Raw genomic sequence first — 17917 nt, 5'->3', positions numbered from 1 at the left:
ATTTACTCTTTTAGAGTATTAAATCCCTCTCAGGATTTAGCCTGCCAATTCAGAGTATGCTCCAAGCTCATGGGGTCCTCCCTTTCTCCTGGGTAATTGTGAGTTCCACTGAGGAACTTGTCCTTTACATATTCTTCCATTCTATTTCATATTTATCATTCCTGGTTTCTACTGTATCTCTTTATTTTATCTGTAACTTCTCTTAAATAAAGCTACCTTTTGCCAAAGAGAATAGTCTTTGTCAATTCTTCATATGCCCCCAACACATTTGGTGTCTACCATCATCTGGTGCTTAAATAACAACATTTGGGGCTACATCAGCCACATCAATGTGGTGCAGCCATTGTCAGGAATAATGTGAACTTTAACTGAATCTATCCTGTTCCCATCTTCAATCTTATCACACCCAAAGGGAAGCCACGTTCCTGGGACTGTTTAATCTTGTCAGCATGACTAAAGCTTGTTCAAATTATCATATCAGTAAGGATCTTGCAGATAATGGATCTTTCCTTCCCCAGAGCAGGCAAACTAGAGATTCTCTTACCCTACATGTAACCTTTGTGACCAAAGTATCCTCATTATACTGTATTAACATATTCCAATTCCTGGGTTCCCATTATGCAATTACAGTTGCTGACGTAGACATAATGTGCATAGAAGTTAATTCTGGACTAGGATCTTCCCTAACTCCTTCCTAACACTCTAGATCCTATTCTTACTAGTCAGCTTTGACTTTCACTACTAGATCATTTTGATCTTCCCATTTTTGTCCCTTTTTATAAAAATAAAGGGACACGTTGTGACTACAAGAAACCTTTGTGAGTTTTTCACATTCTGAACCACTCTTCCAGAACCTGATGTTTCATCAAAAATTAGGAAACTGAAGCCAAAAGAATTGACTTCTGCAATTTAGTTCCAGCTATCTGATTTAAAATCCAGCATTTTTTGCAGTGCTCTCACACTGTTTCCTCATCACTTTAATAAGGTTTTAATTTTTTAGCCTATTAGGTTTCCTTGTTAGGAAGGGTGAACATAGTGTAATGAGTAAAGAGCTGATCTTGAAGTCAAGTCTAATTAACCTCAGAAACAATGGGATCTTAGGCAAGTCACAACCTCTCTGATTAGAAAACCTCAGGTTACTCATCTCTAAAAAAGGAGAATATTTCATAAGGCTGTTTGAGACCATGTAGAACAAATGCTTGGCAAATCTCAAAGCACCTCATAGAGAGCAGCTATTATCTTGATATTAGCCATTATATCAAAGACGGCTCTGCCCTGCTCGGGTAGACAGGTTATTATGTATATGAGGTAATAGAGAATATGTATCCTATATAGATTTTCTACACATGATATGATTAAGTGCCAAAATGTCACCTAGACAACAAATATGATAGGAAATCAGAGAGAAGAGAAATAAATGTGAGCCAGTATAATCAGGAGGGCAGATAGATGGTGCAGTGGAACCTGGAGTCAGAAATACTCTTTCCTAAGTTCAAATATGGCCTCAGACACTTGTTAGCTGTGTGATCTTGGGCAAGTCTTTAATCCTGTTTGCCTCAGTTTCCTCCTCTGTAAAACGAGCTGAAGAAAGAAATGGCAAACCATTCTAATAACTTTGTCAAGAAGATCCCAAAAAGGCTCACATGACTAAAAAATGACTCAGTAACAATGCTATATAGTAAGAGAAAGCTTCTTCTTTTTTAAAAATTATTATAGCTTCTTATTTGCAAGACATATGCATGGGTAATTTTTCAGCATTCACTCTTGCAAAATCTTCTGTTCCAGCTTTTCCCCTCCTTTCCCCCACTTCCTCTCCTAAATAGCAGGTAGTCCAATACATGTTAAATATGTTAAGTATATGTTAAATTCAATATATGTATACATGTGCATACAGTTATCTTGCTGCACATGAAAAATCGGATCTAGAAAGAAAGAAAAAACCCAAGAAGGAAAACAAAAATGCAAGCAAATAATAACAGAAAGAGTGGAAATGATATGTTGTGGTCCACACTCATTTCCCATAGTTCTTTCTCTGGGTGTAGCTGATTCTCTTCTTCACTGAACAGTTAGAACTGGTTTGAATCATCTCATTGTTGAAGAGAGCCACGTCCATCAGAATTGATTGTCATATAGTCTTGTTGCCCTGTATAATGATCTCCTGGTTCTGCTCACTTCACTTAGCATCAGTTCATGTAAGTCTCTCCAGGCCTTTCTGAAATCATCCTGCTGGTCATTTCTTACCGAACAGTAATATTCCATAATATTCATATACCACAATTTACCCAACCATTCTCCAATTGATGGAAATCCACTCAGTTTCCAGTTTCTGGCCACTACAAAGAGGGCTGCCACAAACATTTTGTCACATACAGGTCCTTTTCCCTTCCTTAGTATCTCCTTGGGGTATAAACCCAGTAGTAGCTCTGCTGGGTCAAAGGGTATGAACAGTTTGATAATTTTTTGAGCATAGTTCCAAGTTGCTCTCCAGAAGGATTGGATGCATTTACAATTCCACCAACAATGTATCAGTGTCCCAGTTTTCCCACATCCCTCCAACATTCATCATTATCTTTTCCTGTCATCTTAGCCAATCTGACAGGTGTGTCGTGGTATCTCAGAGTTGTCTTAATTTGCATTTCTCTGATCAATAATGATTTGGAGCATCTTTTCATATGAAATATGTCCATATCCTTTGACCATTTATCAGTTGGAGAATGGCTTGATTTCTTATAAATTTCAGTCAGTTCTCTATATAATTTGGAAATGAGACCTTTATCACAATCTTTAAATGTAAAAAATGTTTTCCTAATTTATTGCTTTCCTTCTAATCTTGTCTGCATTAGTTTGTTTGTACAAAAAACTTTTTAACTTAATATAATCAAAATTATCTAATTTGTGATCAATAATGATCTCTAGTTCTTCTTTGGTCACAAAGCCTTTTCCTCCTCCACAGGTCTGAGAGATAAACCATCCTATGTTCTTCTAATTTATTTATTATATCATTCTTTATGTCTAGATTATGAACCCATTCTGACCTTATCTTGGCATATAGTATTGTGTGGGTCAGTACCTAGCTTCTGCCACACCAATTTCCAATTTTCCCAGCAGTTTTTGTCAAATAATAAATTCTTATCCCCAAAGCTGGGATCTTTGGGTTTTTCAGAGACCAGATTGCTACAGTTATTGGCTATTTTGTTCTGTGAACCTAACCTATTCCACTGATCAACTAGTCTATTTCTTAGCCAATACCAGATGGTTTTAGTAACCGCTGCTTTATAATATAGTTTTAGATCTGGTACAGCTAGGCCACCTTCATTTGATTTTTTTTCCTATTATTTCCCTTGAAATTGTTGACCTTTTCTTCTTTTAAATGAATTTTGTTGTTATTTTCTCTAGGTCATTAAAATAGTTTCTTGGGAGTCTAATTGGTATAGCATTAAATAAATAGATTAGGGCATATTGTCATCTTTATTATATTTGCTCAGCCTATCCAAGAACATTTAATATTTTTTCATTTGTTTAGATCTGACTTTATTTGTGTGGAAATTTTTTGTCATTTTGCTCATATAGTTCCTGACTTTCCCTTGGCAGATTCCCAAATATTTTATCCTTTTGACAGTTATTTTAAATGGAATTTCTCTTTGTATCTTTTGCTGTTGGATTTTGTTAGTGATGTATAAAAATGCTGATGACTTATGTGGATTTATTTTGCATTCTGCAACTTTGCTAAAGTTGTGGATTATTTCTAATAGCTTTTTTAGATTCTCTGGGGTTCTCATCTGCAGAGTGATAATTTGGTTTCCTCATTACCTACTCTAATTCCTTTCAGAGAAAGCTTCATGAAGAAGATGGAACATGTTGTGAGTCCAGGAGATTGGAATAGATTTGGCTAATTTAGACATGACAACTGGTCATTTTGAATTTAGGTAAGAGGAAGGCAGAAGATGAGAAGGTTAACGACTTTTAGAGACCCTCTTTCCCAATTCCACTCCACTCCACATACTCCACTCTTTTCTATCTTTGTTGGGGTGAAAGGATATGAATGTCACTGTGACATAAAGAATAGGTTGCTAGATTTGGGATTCAGGAAGACATGAATTAAAATTCTTCCTTATTCACTTATTAATTCAATGACCCCAAGCAAATCCTTTCATACTCCCTGAGCTTCAGCTTTCTGATCTGAAAATGAGAAAGTGGGCCTTGATGACCTATAATGTCTCTTCTATTTAATTTTCTGACCTGTGAATGAGTCCACATAGGACTATAATCCCTGGTACTGAGAGACAGTTTAGCACAGCTACAGTTAGTTGGGCTCAATGGATGTAACTTAGTCTTAATTTGTTCACAGTTTGGGGAAGACTACTGTCTTGAGTGAGCTTTTTGTGGCAATTTCCCCAAACATAGTAAGTGATGCTACTATAAGTCATATGAATTTTTTATCTATAAAATAAAAAGGAAAGCAAGTATATTGAAATAATCAAAATATTTTTCAAAAGTAGACATTTAAAATATTTGAACTTGAAAATATTTAAGATCCCTTCTAATTTCAATAAAGTCAAATAAGTGATATTTCAGATATCAGTGGCTGAGGAAAACGTAACCAGAATCTATTATGCCTGTGCAAAGTTTCATTGGATGTCCCAAAAGACTTAGTGCAGTTTTAGTGCTTAAAACTTTGGATAATTTAAAAGTACACTAAGATTTTTGGGATATCCCTTATACTTAGCAGACTTAAAGGGATGTCAGAAGTTTGACACCCTGGGACCTGATAAGCCAGTCAGGGAAGCTACAAAAAGCTGATGCCTGGAGTCTCACAGTCTAGCCATACTGGTCTACCTTCTTGTTCTTCACACATAAGACACATTTTTCTCTTGTGATTTTTACTCTTGAAGTTCCATTGGGCCTGGGATGGGTTTTCTTCATACCTTTTTCCCTCATGTCTTTGATTTTCTTTAAGACTCAAATCAAATGTCATTTTCTGCACCTCCTAACTGCTAATATCTTCTTTCTTCTATGTATATTGTATGCATTTGTGCAGTACTGCCATACCTCATTACATTGAGCTTTATTTTATAGTGCTTCACAGATATTTCAGTGGTTTTATTTTTTTATTTTGATAAATTGAAGGTTGAGAGTAACCCTGAATCAAGCAAGTCAAAGAATCATCATTTTTTTGTGTTCTCACATTGTGTCTCTGTCACATTTTGATAATTCTTGCAATGTTTCAAACATTTTCATCATTATTACCTTGATTATGATGATTTGTGACCAGTGTTCTTTGATGTTACTATTATAGTTGTTTTGGAGTACCATGAACCATACCGATATAAGATGGTCAACAAAATATGTTGTGTGTTCTGACTGTTCCTTTGACCTGCAGTTTCCCATCTCTCCCTCTCCATGGGCCTCCTTGTTTTCTGAGACCCAACAATATTGAAATTAAGCCAATTTATAATCCTACATTACCTCTAAGTGTTCAAGTGAAAGAATGATTTCCATGGCAAACTTCATTGTGTCTTATTTTAAGAAATTGCCACAGTTACCCTTCAATACCTTCAACAACCACCAGTCTGGTTAGTCAGAAGCCATCAACAGCAACTTTAGAGGCTATAAATACAAGCAAAAAGAAAAATGATTCTTTTTCCTTGAGAAGTTTACATTATAATGGGAGAAAACCACATGTAAAGGTATCTTACCTATATTGGATTACTTGCTGTCTAGTAAAGGGAGAAGGCTGAAAGGGAGGGAGAAAAATATGGAACACAAGGTTTTGCAAGGGTGAAATGTTGAAAACTATCTTTGTATGTATTAAATGAAAAATAAAAAGCTACTATAAAATAAAATTTAAAAATACATGTAAAGGGGAGCTAAAAGGATAGAGGGGATAGAAAAAGTATTCTCCTTGGTGATGAAATCCAGTGTCAGGAGAGTTAAAAGATAGCTATGAAGAGAACAAAGTATGGCTGACCCAGACCTCTTCTAGTTCACAAAATGGTGGCTCTGGTAGGAACACATCAATGGGCAAAAGTGAGGGTAAAAACAGTGGAAAGATATTCCAAGGTGAGAAAGCCCTGGTCCTGAGGGAAGATCCAGAGTGAGAAGGCAGTTGAATCATGGTTATAAAGTCTTTAGGAGGGGAAGAACAGCAAGTGGAGGGAGCTGAGGATGTTCATTCTTCATCACAGACCTAAGCTAAATAAATTATTGATCACTGATAATTTCTAGGTAAGCCTCACCCCAACCCAACTAAACAAGAGCTCCAACACTCCTACCCCTAAAAGGGGAGTGATCCTCCTCACTTTGGAATCATAGAGCAGTAGAAGAGGGCCCAATAAAGGACTCCCTGGCACAATGGTGATACCACTGAGTCTGGAATAAAAAAATCTAGGTTTAAAATTTGTCTCTGCCACTTTCTACCTGTACAATCTTGGGCAAATCATTTAACTTTTATGGGCCTCAGTTTTCTAATCTGAAAAATAAAGAAAACAGATTAAATAGCCTTAAGTTTCCTTTTGTGGCAGTAGGCAATGCATTGGATAGAACATTGGGCCCAGAATCAGGCAAACTCATTTTTCTGAGTTCAAATCCAGTCTCAGACACTTACTGGCTGTGTGACCTGGGCAAGTCATCTAACTCTGTTTGCCTCAGTTTCCTCACCTGTAAAATGAGCTAGAGAAGGAAATGGCAAAACTAGTCTAGTATCCTTGATAAGAAAACCCCAAATGGAATCACAAAGAATCAGACAGGCCTGAAATGACTGAATAACAGTCACAATAACAAATTTCCTTTCAGCTCTAAATCTATGATCCCATATATAAGAGGGCCTAACTTTGGCAATCCAAACACTACAATTCTTTACTTTGAGAGATTTTCTTAGTCATACTGACTTGCCCTATAATCATATCAGTTAGGAACGTCATTATTATTTCATAAAATCAAGGAATCTATATGTCCATCAAGGTGTGAAGGCTAATAAGGTTTGAAGTCATTCAATCAGTCCCTTTTAAAAAAGAGACTCAAGCCATCATTCCCTTTTTCTTCTCCCTATCAAATGAAAAAAAATTTGTCAGAGTAAGGAACTGAGTCTGTGATTTCATCAGGACAGAGAAGTTCTAGTATGGTTAGCTCCATCCACAATACTGATAGGTCACTAATTAGCTAACTTAGAGTCTTAGATATGTTTAGCACACCTAGAGGTTAAGTGATTTGCCATTGTCAGAATTTGTGGGAGGCTAATTTGAATCTGGGCCTTCCTGACACAATGGTTTGTTTTTAATTTAACCATACTGACAAATTATAGTTGTGAAAAAACAACAAATTGATGTTTTACAATTTATTTCAGGTACTTTGAGAAAAAGACAAGTTTCCTTGTGGATCACCATTAGTAGCAACCCTCTCAGTCTAGCCAGCCATGTCTCTGTGTTCATTTCTAAAGGGGAAAAGTCCAAAGCACCATTATTCCCCTTTCAAGAAGGAACCTTTTGGAAGGTCCTTTCAGCAGCCACACCAAGACTATGAGACCTTGTTGGAAACATGCCTGAGGAACAATTGCCTCTTTGAGGATCCCAACTTTCCAGCTGACATGAATTCCATTGGCAGAGGGTCCCTGCTGCAGAAGCTGCCCCCAACCCTGCACTGGAAGAGACCTATTGTGAGTGATTGCCTGGCTTTCTGAAAGAAGGGTGTATCTTTTCAAATAAAACCCTCTAACTGTCCAGGACCTTTCACTGAAAGAGTTTAAGAAAGTTCACTCTCTAATGTTCATTAGAGACAATCTTCGAGACAAGGAAAAAACAAACCTAAAACCTCGCTTTGGAGTTAGACAATCTGGACTGTTTTCTTTGTTACAAATGACCTGTATCATCTTAATTTTTTGGAGCCTCAGTTTTCTCATCTACAATTAGGGAGATAACATGTATTTATTTACTTTATATACTTGTGTGAAACACATTTGTAAATTTTAGCATTCTATAAGTCGCAGCTGCAACTGGCATATGTGATCACTTTAAAATGTAATAACTGACAATTATATAATTTCTTAAGTTTTTTATTTAAATAGTAGCTAATGATTATATAGTGCTTAAAGGCTTAGAAGGTATATGAATATATACTATCTCATTTCATACTCTTGACAATACTGTTAGGTCTTTATTATCCTCATTTAACTGAAGGGGAAACTAAGGCTTGACTTGTACTTTTAAATTACAATGACTTGAAAGTCTCAGAGGTAGGACTGAAACCAGGTATTCCTAAATCCAAGTCCAACACACCATTATGCCAAACTTCATCTTCTTTGCCAAATATATTACATATATTATTTCACTTAAGCCTAATAATAGTACTAGGAGGTAAGTGCTATAGCAATTATTATCCTCTTTTCACAGATGAAAGAGCTGAGGCTGAGAAAGGTTAACTAACTTGCCCCTGGCCATAAAGCCAGTAAATGTCAGAGAGAAGAAACCATTAACTTCTGCTTGATCCCACCTAGGCAACCTTCTCATTTGGCTATAGCTCCATCCACCAGGAATTCCACTTCCCCCAATAAATCCACCTGACATCTGACTTTTGGCAGCTTTTATCCATTGCTTGCAGGAGATGGAGCAGAACAAGTTTAACGATAATCCTTCTTTTACCTGACAGTTCTTCAAACTCTTGAAAGTAGTTTGGTGAACGAAAGAGAGTTGACTATCACCTCAAGCTCATCCCATTTCAGAATCACAGAATTTGAGAATTACGAGTCTCAGAGGCCCATTTAGACCAATGCTTATATAAAAAAATTCACTCACAGACGTGCATTTGCTGAAAAGTCAGAGAGGAGGAAGAAGGCAATGTAGATCATTTAGGGCAAAAAGAGATAAAGACCATGCATTTCAGAAATGCTCCTATTAGAGCCAGAACCTCCGGGAAATGAATTTCCTCATCGGTATGAGAAATAGCATCACAGATTGTTAGAACTGGAAGAGACTTTCAAGATCTCCTCTTTCATTTTACAGATAAAGAAACTGAGGTCCAGAAATCAAGGGCATCAAGGCTACACTGCTAATAGGTTATAAAGTCAGGATTTGAATCCAAATCAGCTGACTCCCAATTCGGTGTATTTTCCATACTGCTTTCAGAGCTCTTGAGAGGTCAAATCTCATAATAGGCTTCTGACTTTTACTGATTATAAGAAGGATCTGGTTATAAAAGGGGTGAAAAGGAGTTTCTGATCTGTGACAGTTTCCTATCTGTCCTTCCAGGAGCTGCATGATAACCCTGTATTCTATTCAACCAAAGCAGAAAGGCTGGGCCTGTGCCAGGGAGTAGTAGGTGAGTCCACTTCTGCTCTCCTTCCCCTTTCCCTTACCCCCATCTTCATGCCCATTCTTTTCTTCCTAAGGAACCTGCAGGGATGTATTGCAGAGTTTGGGAGCCAGGAAAAACTCTCTTCCCTTTAGATGGCTTTACCTTTTCCTCCTGCCCTGCTAAATGCCTACATATCTAGGTCACAGGCCTCTACTTATTCATTGCTCTTTATTCCTCATTCCCCTTGAAGATTCTTCATAACACTCTCATAGTTACTGCCAATGGGACTGCCCAATCCACATCTCAGGTTCAGATCTATCTCCTGAAATTCAGTTTTGCTGGATATAGTCATCTGGATGGTCTGCAAACTCAACTTGCTGAATAAATTCTCTTTATATGAATCAGTAATGAGTTTCCAAGGCTTGAAATTTTGGGACTTCCCCCACTTCTTCCCCTTACTCACTCCAGTCATTTCCCAAGTCCTGTCGATTCTCCTTCTATAATATTTTATATCTATCACTTTTGCTTCACTCTTACTGCCAGCACCCTAAACCAGGTTTTTGTTTTTTTACTTATACAGTCCAAATTAATTTCTCTGATGAAGAATAAAAAACCTTGCATTTATAAGGCAATTTTCTTTAAAGTTTGCAAAACACTCCTTATGATGATGGTAAGAGATAGGTAATACAAACATTATTATCCCCATTTTAAAGGGGAAAAATTGAGTCTCAAAGGAATTATTTGATTTGTAATTGCTTGTATTTTTTTTGGAGGAAATCAGCGTTAAGTGACTTGCCCATGACTGCATAATATAAGTGTCTGAGACTAGGTTTCAGCTCTGGTTCTCTGGATTCCAGGGCCAATGCTCTACCTTCTATGTCTCCTAGCTGTGCTGAAATGATTCACTTTAAATGCATCTTAGATCTCATCATCTGTGTAACAACAGACCATTATACAATTCTATTAAATTTGCAAGTCACTTTACATTCATTAATTGGTTGAAATCTTGTAACATCTCCATGAGGTGGTTCCTACACGTACCTGCAGACATCTCAGAGACATTAAGTAACCTCCTTAAGGTCATAGAGATGCTACTTATCAAAGAAGGGATTTGAAAACAGTCATCTTGTCTCCCCGTCCAATGTTGCATCCACTTCATTGAGCTGCCTTGAAGCTCTGGGGTGCTTTTCCTCCCTCCCTTCCTCTCTCTCTCTCTCTCTCTCTCTCTCTCTCTCTCTCTCTGTCTGTCTCTCTCTTTCTTTTTTTCTCTCTCTTTTTCTCTCTTTCTTACTCTCTCTCTCTCTGTGTCTCTATCTCTCTGTCTCTGTCTCTCTTTCTCTGTCTCTCTTTCTCCCTGTCTCTCTCTTTCTCTCTCTCTCTCTGTCTCTGTCTCTCTCTTACTCTCTCTGTGTGTCTCTCTTTCTTTTTCTCCCTTTCTCTCTCTCTCTCTCTCTCTCTCTCTCTCTCTCTTTTTCTGTCTCATGATTTTTTGGTTGTAGTTAACTCCCTATGAGGAAACTACTTCCACCCAAGCATACAGGCACCTGCTCTGAAATTTATAATCTGGGTTTTTTTGTTTGTTATTTTGTATTACAAACTTTCACGAATTACTCCCACTCAGTCACTGATCTCTTGCAGAAGCCCACAAAACACTTCCAAAGATATTATTTAACTTGACCTTCATATTAATTCTCAGAAAGGAATACAATTAAGCTAATATCATCTCCCTCCAGCCTTTCTCTGTCTTCTACAAGTAGCTATTGTTTAAATTAGATATTTTTGAGCTTTTATATTTAATTAGATATATATTTTAATTATAGGGAATCAACATGTGGGAAGTGAATTGAGAGTTGGTCTCAGTGCCAGCAAAGCCTTGGTCCCAGTCCTGCTTCTAACATATGCTGGCTGTGTGACTGGAAAAGGTTTGGGGTACTGAGACTATAAATTGCAGAACAGGTAATTTACTTGCATTTATAAGGACTTTCTCAATGGGAGTCTTAGACTAATGAAATCACTGTTTCATTAAAAAAAAATGTAGCATATATTATTTCTGAATATCAGTATCATTTTTCCTATTTCCTAATTGCCTTCCCAATAAGATGACAAACTCTTGGAAGACAAGGCTTTGTCACATAGTTCTCTTGGAGGCAGCTAGGTGATGCAGTGAATAGAACACTGAACTTAGAGTAAGGAAGATGAGCTTAAATCCAGTCTCAGACACTTATTAGTTTGCCATTAATCTCTATCTGACTCAGTTTACTCATTTGTAAAATGGAGTTAATAACTGCATCTATCTCCCAGGATTAATGTGAGGATAAATTGAAATGATATTTGTAAAGTGCTTCGCAAAACTTAAATAATTGTATAAATATTATTGGTATTGTTTTGCCTAATTGTTATTAGTACTGGGCCTAGGATCTAAAAAGCAACCTACTTCCCAGATTATTTATGAAGATTAAATGATTGTAAAACATAGTAAGTACAACTAAATGTTAGTAGTTATTATTATTGTTTTCCTTATATTACATTTCCTTGAACAGAATTCACATGTAACAAATATTTGTTAAAGTGAAAAAAAGGTGAATTGTGTATTGGTTTGTTCCAGGAAACTGCTGGTTCTTGGCTGCACTGGAAGCTCTTACATTCCATGGGGACATTCTAAACCGGGTTGTACCTCTGAACCAGAGTTTCACCAAGAGGTATGCTGGCATCTTCCTCTTTCGGGTAAGTCTCCTTCCTATGCAGATGGGGCTCTCCTCTGCAAAAAGCTGGCTTGGATGCAACCAGCTGCTGTCTTTGGTGGAAACCTTATTTAACATGTTGAGATGCTCCATCTTCCCATGATCCCACTATCACCAAGGATGTCTGGCTTTTTTTCCAGTTCTGGCATTTTGGTGAATGGATTCCTGTCGTAATTGATGACCGTCTACCTGTAAATGAGGCTGGTCACCTGGTCTTTGTCTCTTCTACCTGCAAAAACTTGTTCTGGGCAGCTCTACTGGAGAAGGCCTATGCCAAGTAAGAGAATCATTAGAAATCCAGATGGATGGATAGATAGACAGACAGACAGATGGACGGATGGCTGGCTGGATGGATATAGAGATAAAAATAAAGATGGATAAATAAAAAGATAGATGCATAATTGAAAGCTTGATAATTAGGTAGATAAGTGGGAGGATGGATGGATATAGATAGATTATTTTTTAAGCTCTTGCTATGTGTCAGGCACTGTACTAAGTACTGGGGACATAATTCATCCAAGCAAGAAAATTCTGGACCTTTAATGGGGTTAGGAAGAATTGCTTCCACCCTCTGGGGCATTCTTATTAGAGCCAAAAAAGAGAACTGGTAAGGGAAGACAAGTGGGATATGAAGAGTATTTGTATGAGTGCAATACTACATTGAGGAGGAGGTGGATTTCAGAGAGAGTCCAGGGACAAATGAGGAAAAATATGGCCAAGTCATTTTCAAAATGATGGCCCTTGGAAGGGAATCCACCAGAGTTCCAATCTCCTTGGAAAAGGAGACTCCAAGACAGAGATTTCACAGAATGACACCATGGCAAAAGCAAGAAGGATTCTGGACAAAGTATGATTGTGAGTGGGCTTTTCTCTTTTTCTCTGTATTTTTCTGCATGTGGTTATGTTTAAGTGTGTCTCTCTTTGTCTTTGTGTCTCTGATTCTCTCTCCAGAGTCAAAAGATGTGGATTCAAATCTTGACTTTGGCTTATATTTATGTGACCTTGGACAAACCACCCAATCTCTTCAAGCCTCATTTTCCTTACCAATAAAATAAGCAGGTTGAGTTAAAGTATTTTCTAGCTCGAGATTTGGGCTTTATTAAGATTAATGATCTATGTGCTCTGTTTTTCTTCCTCTATAATTCTCCAAACTTTATTCTAGAAGCATAGAGAGGAAACTTTAGAGGGAGAAAACCTGGGACAGTGAGCCGAAAAACAACTTAAATCATCAACTCAGTAGGGTGATAAGGCCTTGGATGAGAATTCCTGAATTTGCATTCATAGTTATTAGATTTCTTTTAATTATAGCTAAAGTTTGTTTATTTTGAAGGAGGCCTATATTTTTTTCAAAATAAATTCACTTTATTTAAATTCCTTTTATTCATTCTACCTTCTTCTCACCGCCCCTCCTTTCCATTAAGATAGAAAAAAAAAAACTTGCCATAAACATGTACAGTCTAGAAAAATAGACCCATGCATTCACTAAGTTCAACATTTATTCCTCTGTCTCTATTCTGAGCCTATCTCTATCTGGAGATGGGTAGCATGCTTCATCATGAGTGCTCTGGAACTGCCATTGGTCATTGCTTTGCTCAGTGTTCCCAAATCTTTCAAATTTTTTATCTTTATAATATTGTTGTTATTATATAATTGATTCTGCTCACTTCACTCTTTAGCAGTTCATACAAGTCTTCCTAGGTTTCTCTGAAACTATCCCTTTCATCATTTCTTACAGAAGACTCATCGCCATTAGTTCAAATCTAGTATCAGACTTTTATCAGCTATCTGATTCTGGCAAGACATTTAACCTTGTTTATCTTGGTTACTCAACTATTTAAGTTGGAGAAGGAAATAGCAAACCACTTCAATATCTTTGCCAAGAAAACACCAATATAGGGTCATGAAGAGTCAGAAATACAGAAAATAACTCAACACATATGTATATATGCATATAATTTTTTCTAAAATTCAAACTTCTTTCCTATGTATTTTTTAAACTATATCCAATTCTGAAAAGAGCAAATTGAGGTGTCCAGCATTATATTTTCTCCATTTCTCTCTGTCACTCATTTCACTTTTCCTTTAAGTATTTAGTATCTAGTGAATTAAAATTAATATTGATATTAATTTATTATCTATGGTACTCTTCAGCAAAATATAGTTTATTGCTTATTTCTTTCAATCTATTCCTGCTATTGCTCAGTCTGGGAATAGCTAAAGTGAAAAGGTAGGGTAGCAATCATGATCTGAAACTTAATCATGAAACAAAAATGCCCTGGATGATACAGAATCTAAAATGTGAATCTTTGTTTTAAGTGTGTTTCTTGTAAATAATATACTGTTGGATTCTGCTTTTTAATCCATTCTGATATGGTCTTACATTTTTTGAGTTCATCCCATTGACATTACAGTAATTAGCATTCATTGTGTTTCCCTCCATTCCCTTCTCTTATAATTTTCCTTCTATTTGCACTCTGCCCCCTTTATAAAGATGAGAAAATAAGTGTACTTAGTAACTGTGCTCTAGAGTTGATATCATCTGCTTCTGCTCTTCCTTCTCCTTTTTCCTTTACTTCATACCTAAACCCATATTCTTATCCTTTCTTATTTTCCCCTTATATCCCTTTTTGAGAGCCACTCCACTTATAATTTGTTTTGCTTTAGTGCAATTCCTCTCTTAATTTACTTTTCTTATTATTCCCCTTTTCTTTTTGCCCTTTTCTTCTTGTTTCCCTATTGAAATGCATCTCATTAACCAATTGTGTGTGTGTGTGTGTGTGTGTGTGTGTGTGTGTGAATTCTTCCTCCCTTTGATTATTTTAGATGAGTGAGATTCATACCCCTTCCTCCTTGTTCAACAGAATTCTACTTGCACAATTTGATTACGTGAATTAATTTCCCCCATTTTTCCTCTTCCTTAAAAGGGGGCTTGTTTTACTAAGTATGCTTTCCCCCCTGTTAGTAGGATGGAATCAAAAATATATACCTAGAGAATCAAAAAATAGATTGCAGAATGTAATCATAGAAAAACAGAGCTGGAAGGGCTTTCTTGAGGGTATCCAGAGAAGATGGATCATTTTCATGAATTGTCTTTCGCCACTCTGCTCTTTCGGCAGGCTCTCAGGTTCCTATGAAGACCTGCAGATTGGGCATGTTTCAGAAGCTTTTGTGGACTTCACAGGAGGCGTGACAGCTACAATTCAACTATCAAAGGCCCCTCTAGACCTCTGGGACATCCTCACCAGAGTTGCTTCCAAGAGATCCCTCATTGGCTGTCAGACTCACTCAGGAGTGAGATTTGGCCTTGGATCTATACTGACACTGCCCTCTCTAGCAATGTCTCTTCTCACACTCTGTGCTCTCCAGTTACTTCCCTTTTTCTGTAATGCCCTTGCCCTATGCTTCATTTCCATGGGATAATAATTATCATAAACTAATATTTACATAGTATTATTTTATTTTATTTATTATTGTTTTCATTATTATATTCTCTTTTTATTTATTTAATATCTATATTATATTATATATTTATATAATATATTTATATTATTATATATAATATATTTTATATATTTATATTATTTTATTTACATTATATATTATTATTATTATATTTTTTCCCACAACAACCCTGAGGTAAAATTACTTGCTCAGATTCATACAACTAGTAAATATCCATTTGAACTCAGGTCTTCCTGAGCTCTATTGAGCCAACTAGCTGGTATATCCATAAACCAACTCCTATTTAAGCTTCCATGTTAGTCTGATCCCCCTATCATTGTGGTGCTGTGGATGGAATATGACTCCTGGAATCAGGAGGACCTGAGTTCAAGGCTGACCTCAGATACTTACTAACTGTGTGATACTGTGCAAGTTATTTAACTCTATTTTCCTCAGTTTCTTCTTCAGTAAAATGAGCTGGAGAAAGAAGTGGCAAACCATTCCAGTATCTTTGGATAAGGAAACCCCAGATGGGGTCATGAAGAATAGGATACAACTGAAGAGCAATTCAGCAACAAAAAAACAAACCAAAACAAAATAAAAAAAAACTATCACTTTTAACTCTGTGGCAAGCTTTGGTGCGATCAGTAAATACACATCTGTTAAGCATCTCCAAGGTGCCAGACAACATGCTGTGTGATGGGTGATATAAATGCAAATATAGTTTCTACCCTTGACAAGCTTATATTTCAGAGATAGGGAGGAAAATAATATTTACACGTTTGAGATTGGAGCATCATATCTGAGATTTTATCAGTAGAGAGAACTTCCAGGTGAGAAAAGTCCTACTACCAATGAAGCAAGACACCCATTCTTCAACTTAATTTTAGATGAATTCTGTATCAGAAACTAATGTGATTTTTAAAAAAATAATAGTTTTTTTATTTTTAAAATACATGCAAAGATAGTTTTCAACATTTGCCCTTGCAAAACCTTGTGTTCCTCTTTTGCCCTCATCCCCTTTCCATAGACTGCAAGTAACCTAATGTAGATTAAACATGTGCAATTCTTCTATACATATTTCTACATTTATCCTGCTGCACAAAAATATTAGGTCAAAAAAGAAAAAAATGAGAAGGAAAAGAAAAGAAAGCAAACAACAACAAAAATGGTGAAAGATCCTCATTCAATGCCGGTAGTCCTCTTTCTGGATGCAGGTGGCTTTCTCCAAACTGAGATGATTTTAAGAGTAAATATGGCATTAAAGAAAAGGCTTTAGCATTTATTGTGTCACTGTACTCTTATTAAGGATCTTAGAACTTTTCTATTTGACTTGCAGCTGACGCTTTCCATGTGTGTTGTCTTCCCTAGAATATAAGCTCCTTTAGAGTAGGAGTCATCTTACTTTCCAGTCTTTTCAATTGGTATTCCTGGCACTTTTTGCTCACAGGGGGCTCAAGATCTTTCAGAATTTAGATCTGATTCCCTGGCTTTACTTAATCTTAACTCCATCTCTTCTCCTACAAAAATTAGAAGAATCCATTAGGGGTCTATTTTGTGCTAATACTGGAGACACAGACAAAAAAAGTAAAAATAGCTTTTGCCCTCAGAGAGCTTATATTCTAATAGGGAAAACAATATTTCATAAATAAGTAAATACAAAACACATACTCACTGTAGTCCAACTCATTCCCTGTACATATCCTATACCTGAAAACTGACTAATTTTTTTGTCTTTGCAGAAGGAAAGGATTCTGAATAATGGACTGGTGGATGGTCATGCATATACTGTCACTGGAATCAGGAAGGTAGAAAACATTATATTGGCCTTTCTCCTCTTTCCCACCTGTGGGTTCAACCCAAAGAATCAGTTCCCCCTGAATAGAAGTCTGTTTGCTGATTCAGATAGATTTTCTCAAAAAGTTATGTAAGGGAATTGGCAAAGCTTTCATGGCTTCCATGACAGACCATTTTATTTTCTTGCTGCTTTCTTTTATTTTGAGACAAGAAAGTCTTTCTACTCTAGACAGAGAGCATTGTGAGTTAGAAAGATATCCCTATCTATTCTCAGAACCTTCATGATGCTCTCTGGAGGTAACGACTGCCTAAAGAGTTCTTTCTCAATATAATATTCCTATCTTCTCTAGTCATGCATCAAGATAGAGCTTATTGACAGCAAGCCTTAACTTTACTAATCTGGGTACCCTTCTCTCAAGGAAAAGCCCACATTGCCATATTCCACTTTACCTTTCTCCTTATTCTGTTCCTAACCACACCTCCAAAATCAGTATCTTTCATTTAAATTTATTATCATTCAATATCCCATAGTTCCAAAGTTTCCCAGTTTCCCTAAAGTTCTGTTTCCTGTCTTTTCCCTGCTATCTTAAACAAATCTTCCATTACTAAAACTCATTCCTACTAAGTTACTATCCTTCAAAAATATTTCTCCT

The 17917-nt window shown here is 36.6% G+C and overlaps 1 protein-coding gene across 1 annotated transcript in view; it reads left to right on the top strand.

The window, feature by feature from the left end:
• The first annotated feature begins 7358 nt into the window (after positions 1-7358).
• CAPN14 (calpain 14) overlaps positions 7359-17917 on the top strand; it is a 134692-nt gene continuing 124133 nt past the window's right edge. The window contains exons 1-6 of the mRNA XM_031949260.1: positions 7359-7651; positions 9240-9309; positions 11891-12009; positions 12167-12303; positions 15143-15317; positions 17213-17275. Of these exons, the coding sequence (XP_031805120.1) occupies positions 7412-7651; positions 9240-9309; positions 11891-12009; positions 12167-12303; positions 15143-15317; positions 17213-17275 (804 nt within the window). The 5' untranslated portion in view covers positions 7359-7411. The remainder of the gene's footprint in view (positions 7652-9239; positions 9310-11890; positions 12010-12166; positions 12304-15142; positions 15318-17212; positions 17276-17917) is intronic.

Source organism: Sarcophilus harrisii, chromosome 2 (genome assembly GCF_902635505.1).
Source record: "Sarcophilus harrisii chromosome 2, mSarHar1.11, whole genome shotgun sequence".
Lineage (NCBI taxonomy): Eukaryota > Metazoa > Chordata > Mammalia > Dasyuromorphia > Dasyuridae > Sarcophilus > Sarcophilus harrisii.
The sequence above is the reverse complement of the archived record's forward strand: the minus strand, read 5'-3'. Positions and strand labels throughout refer to the sequence as shown.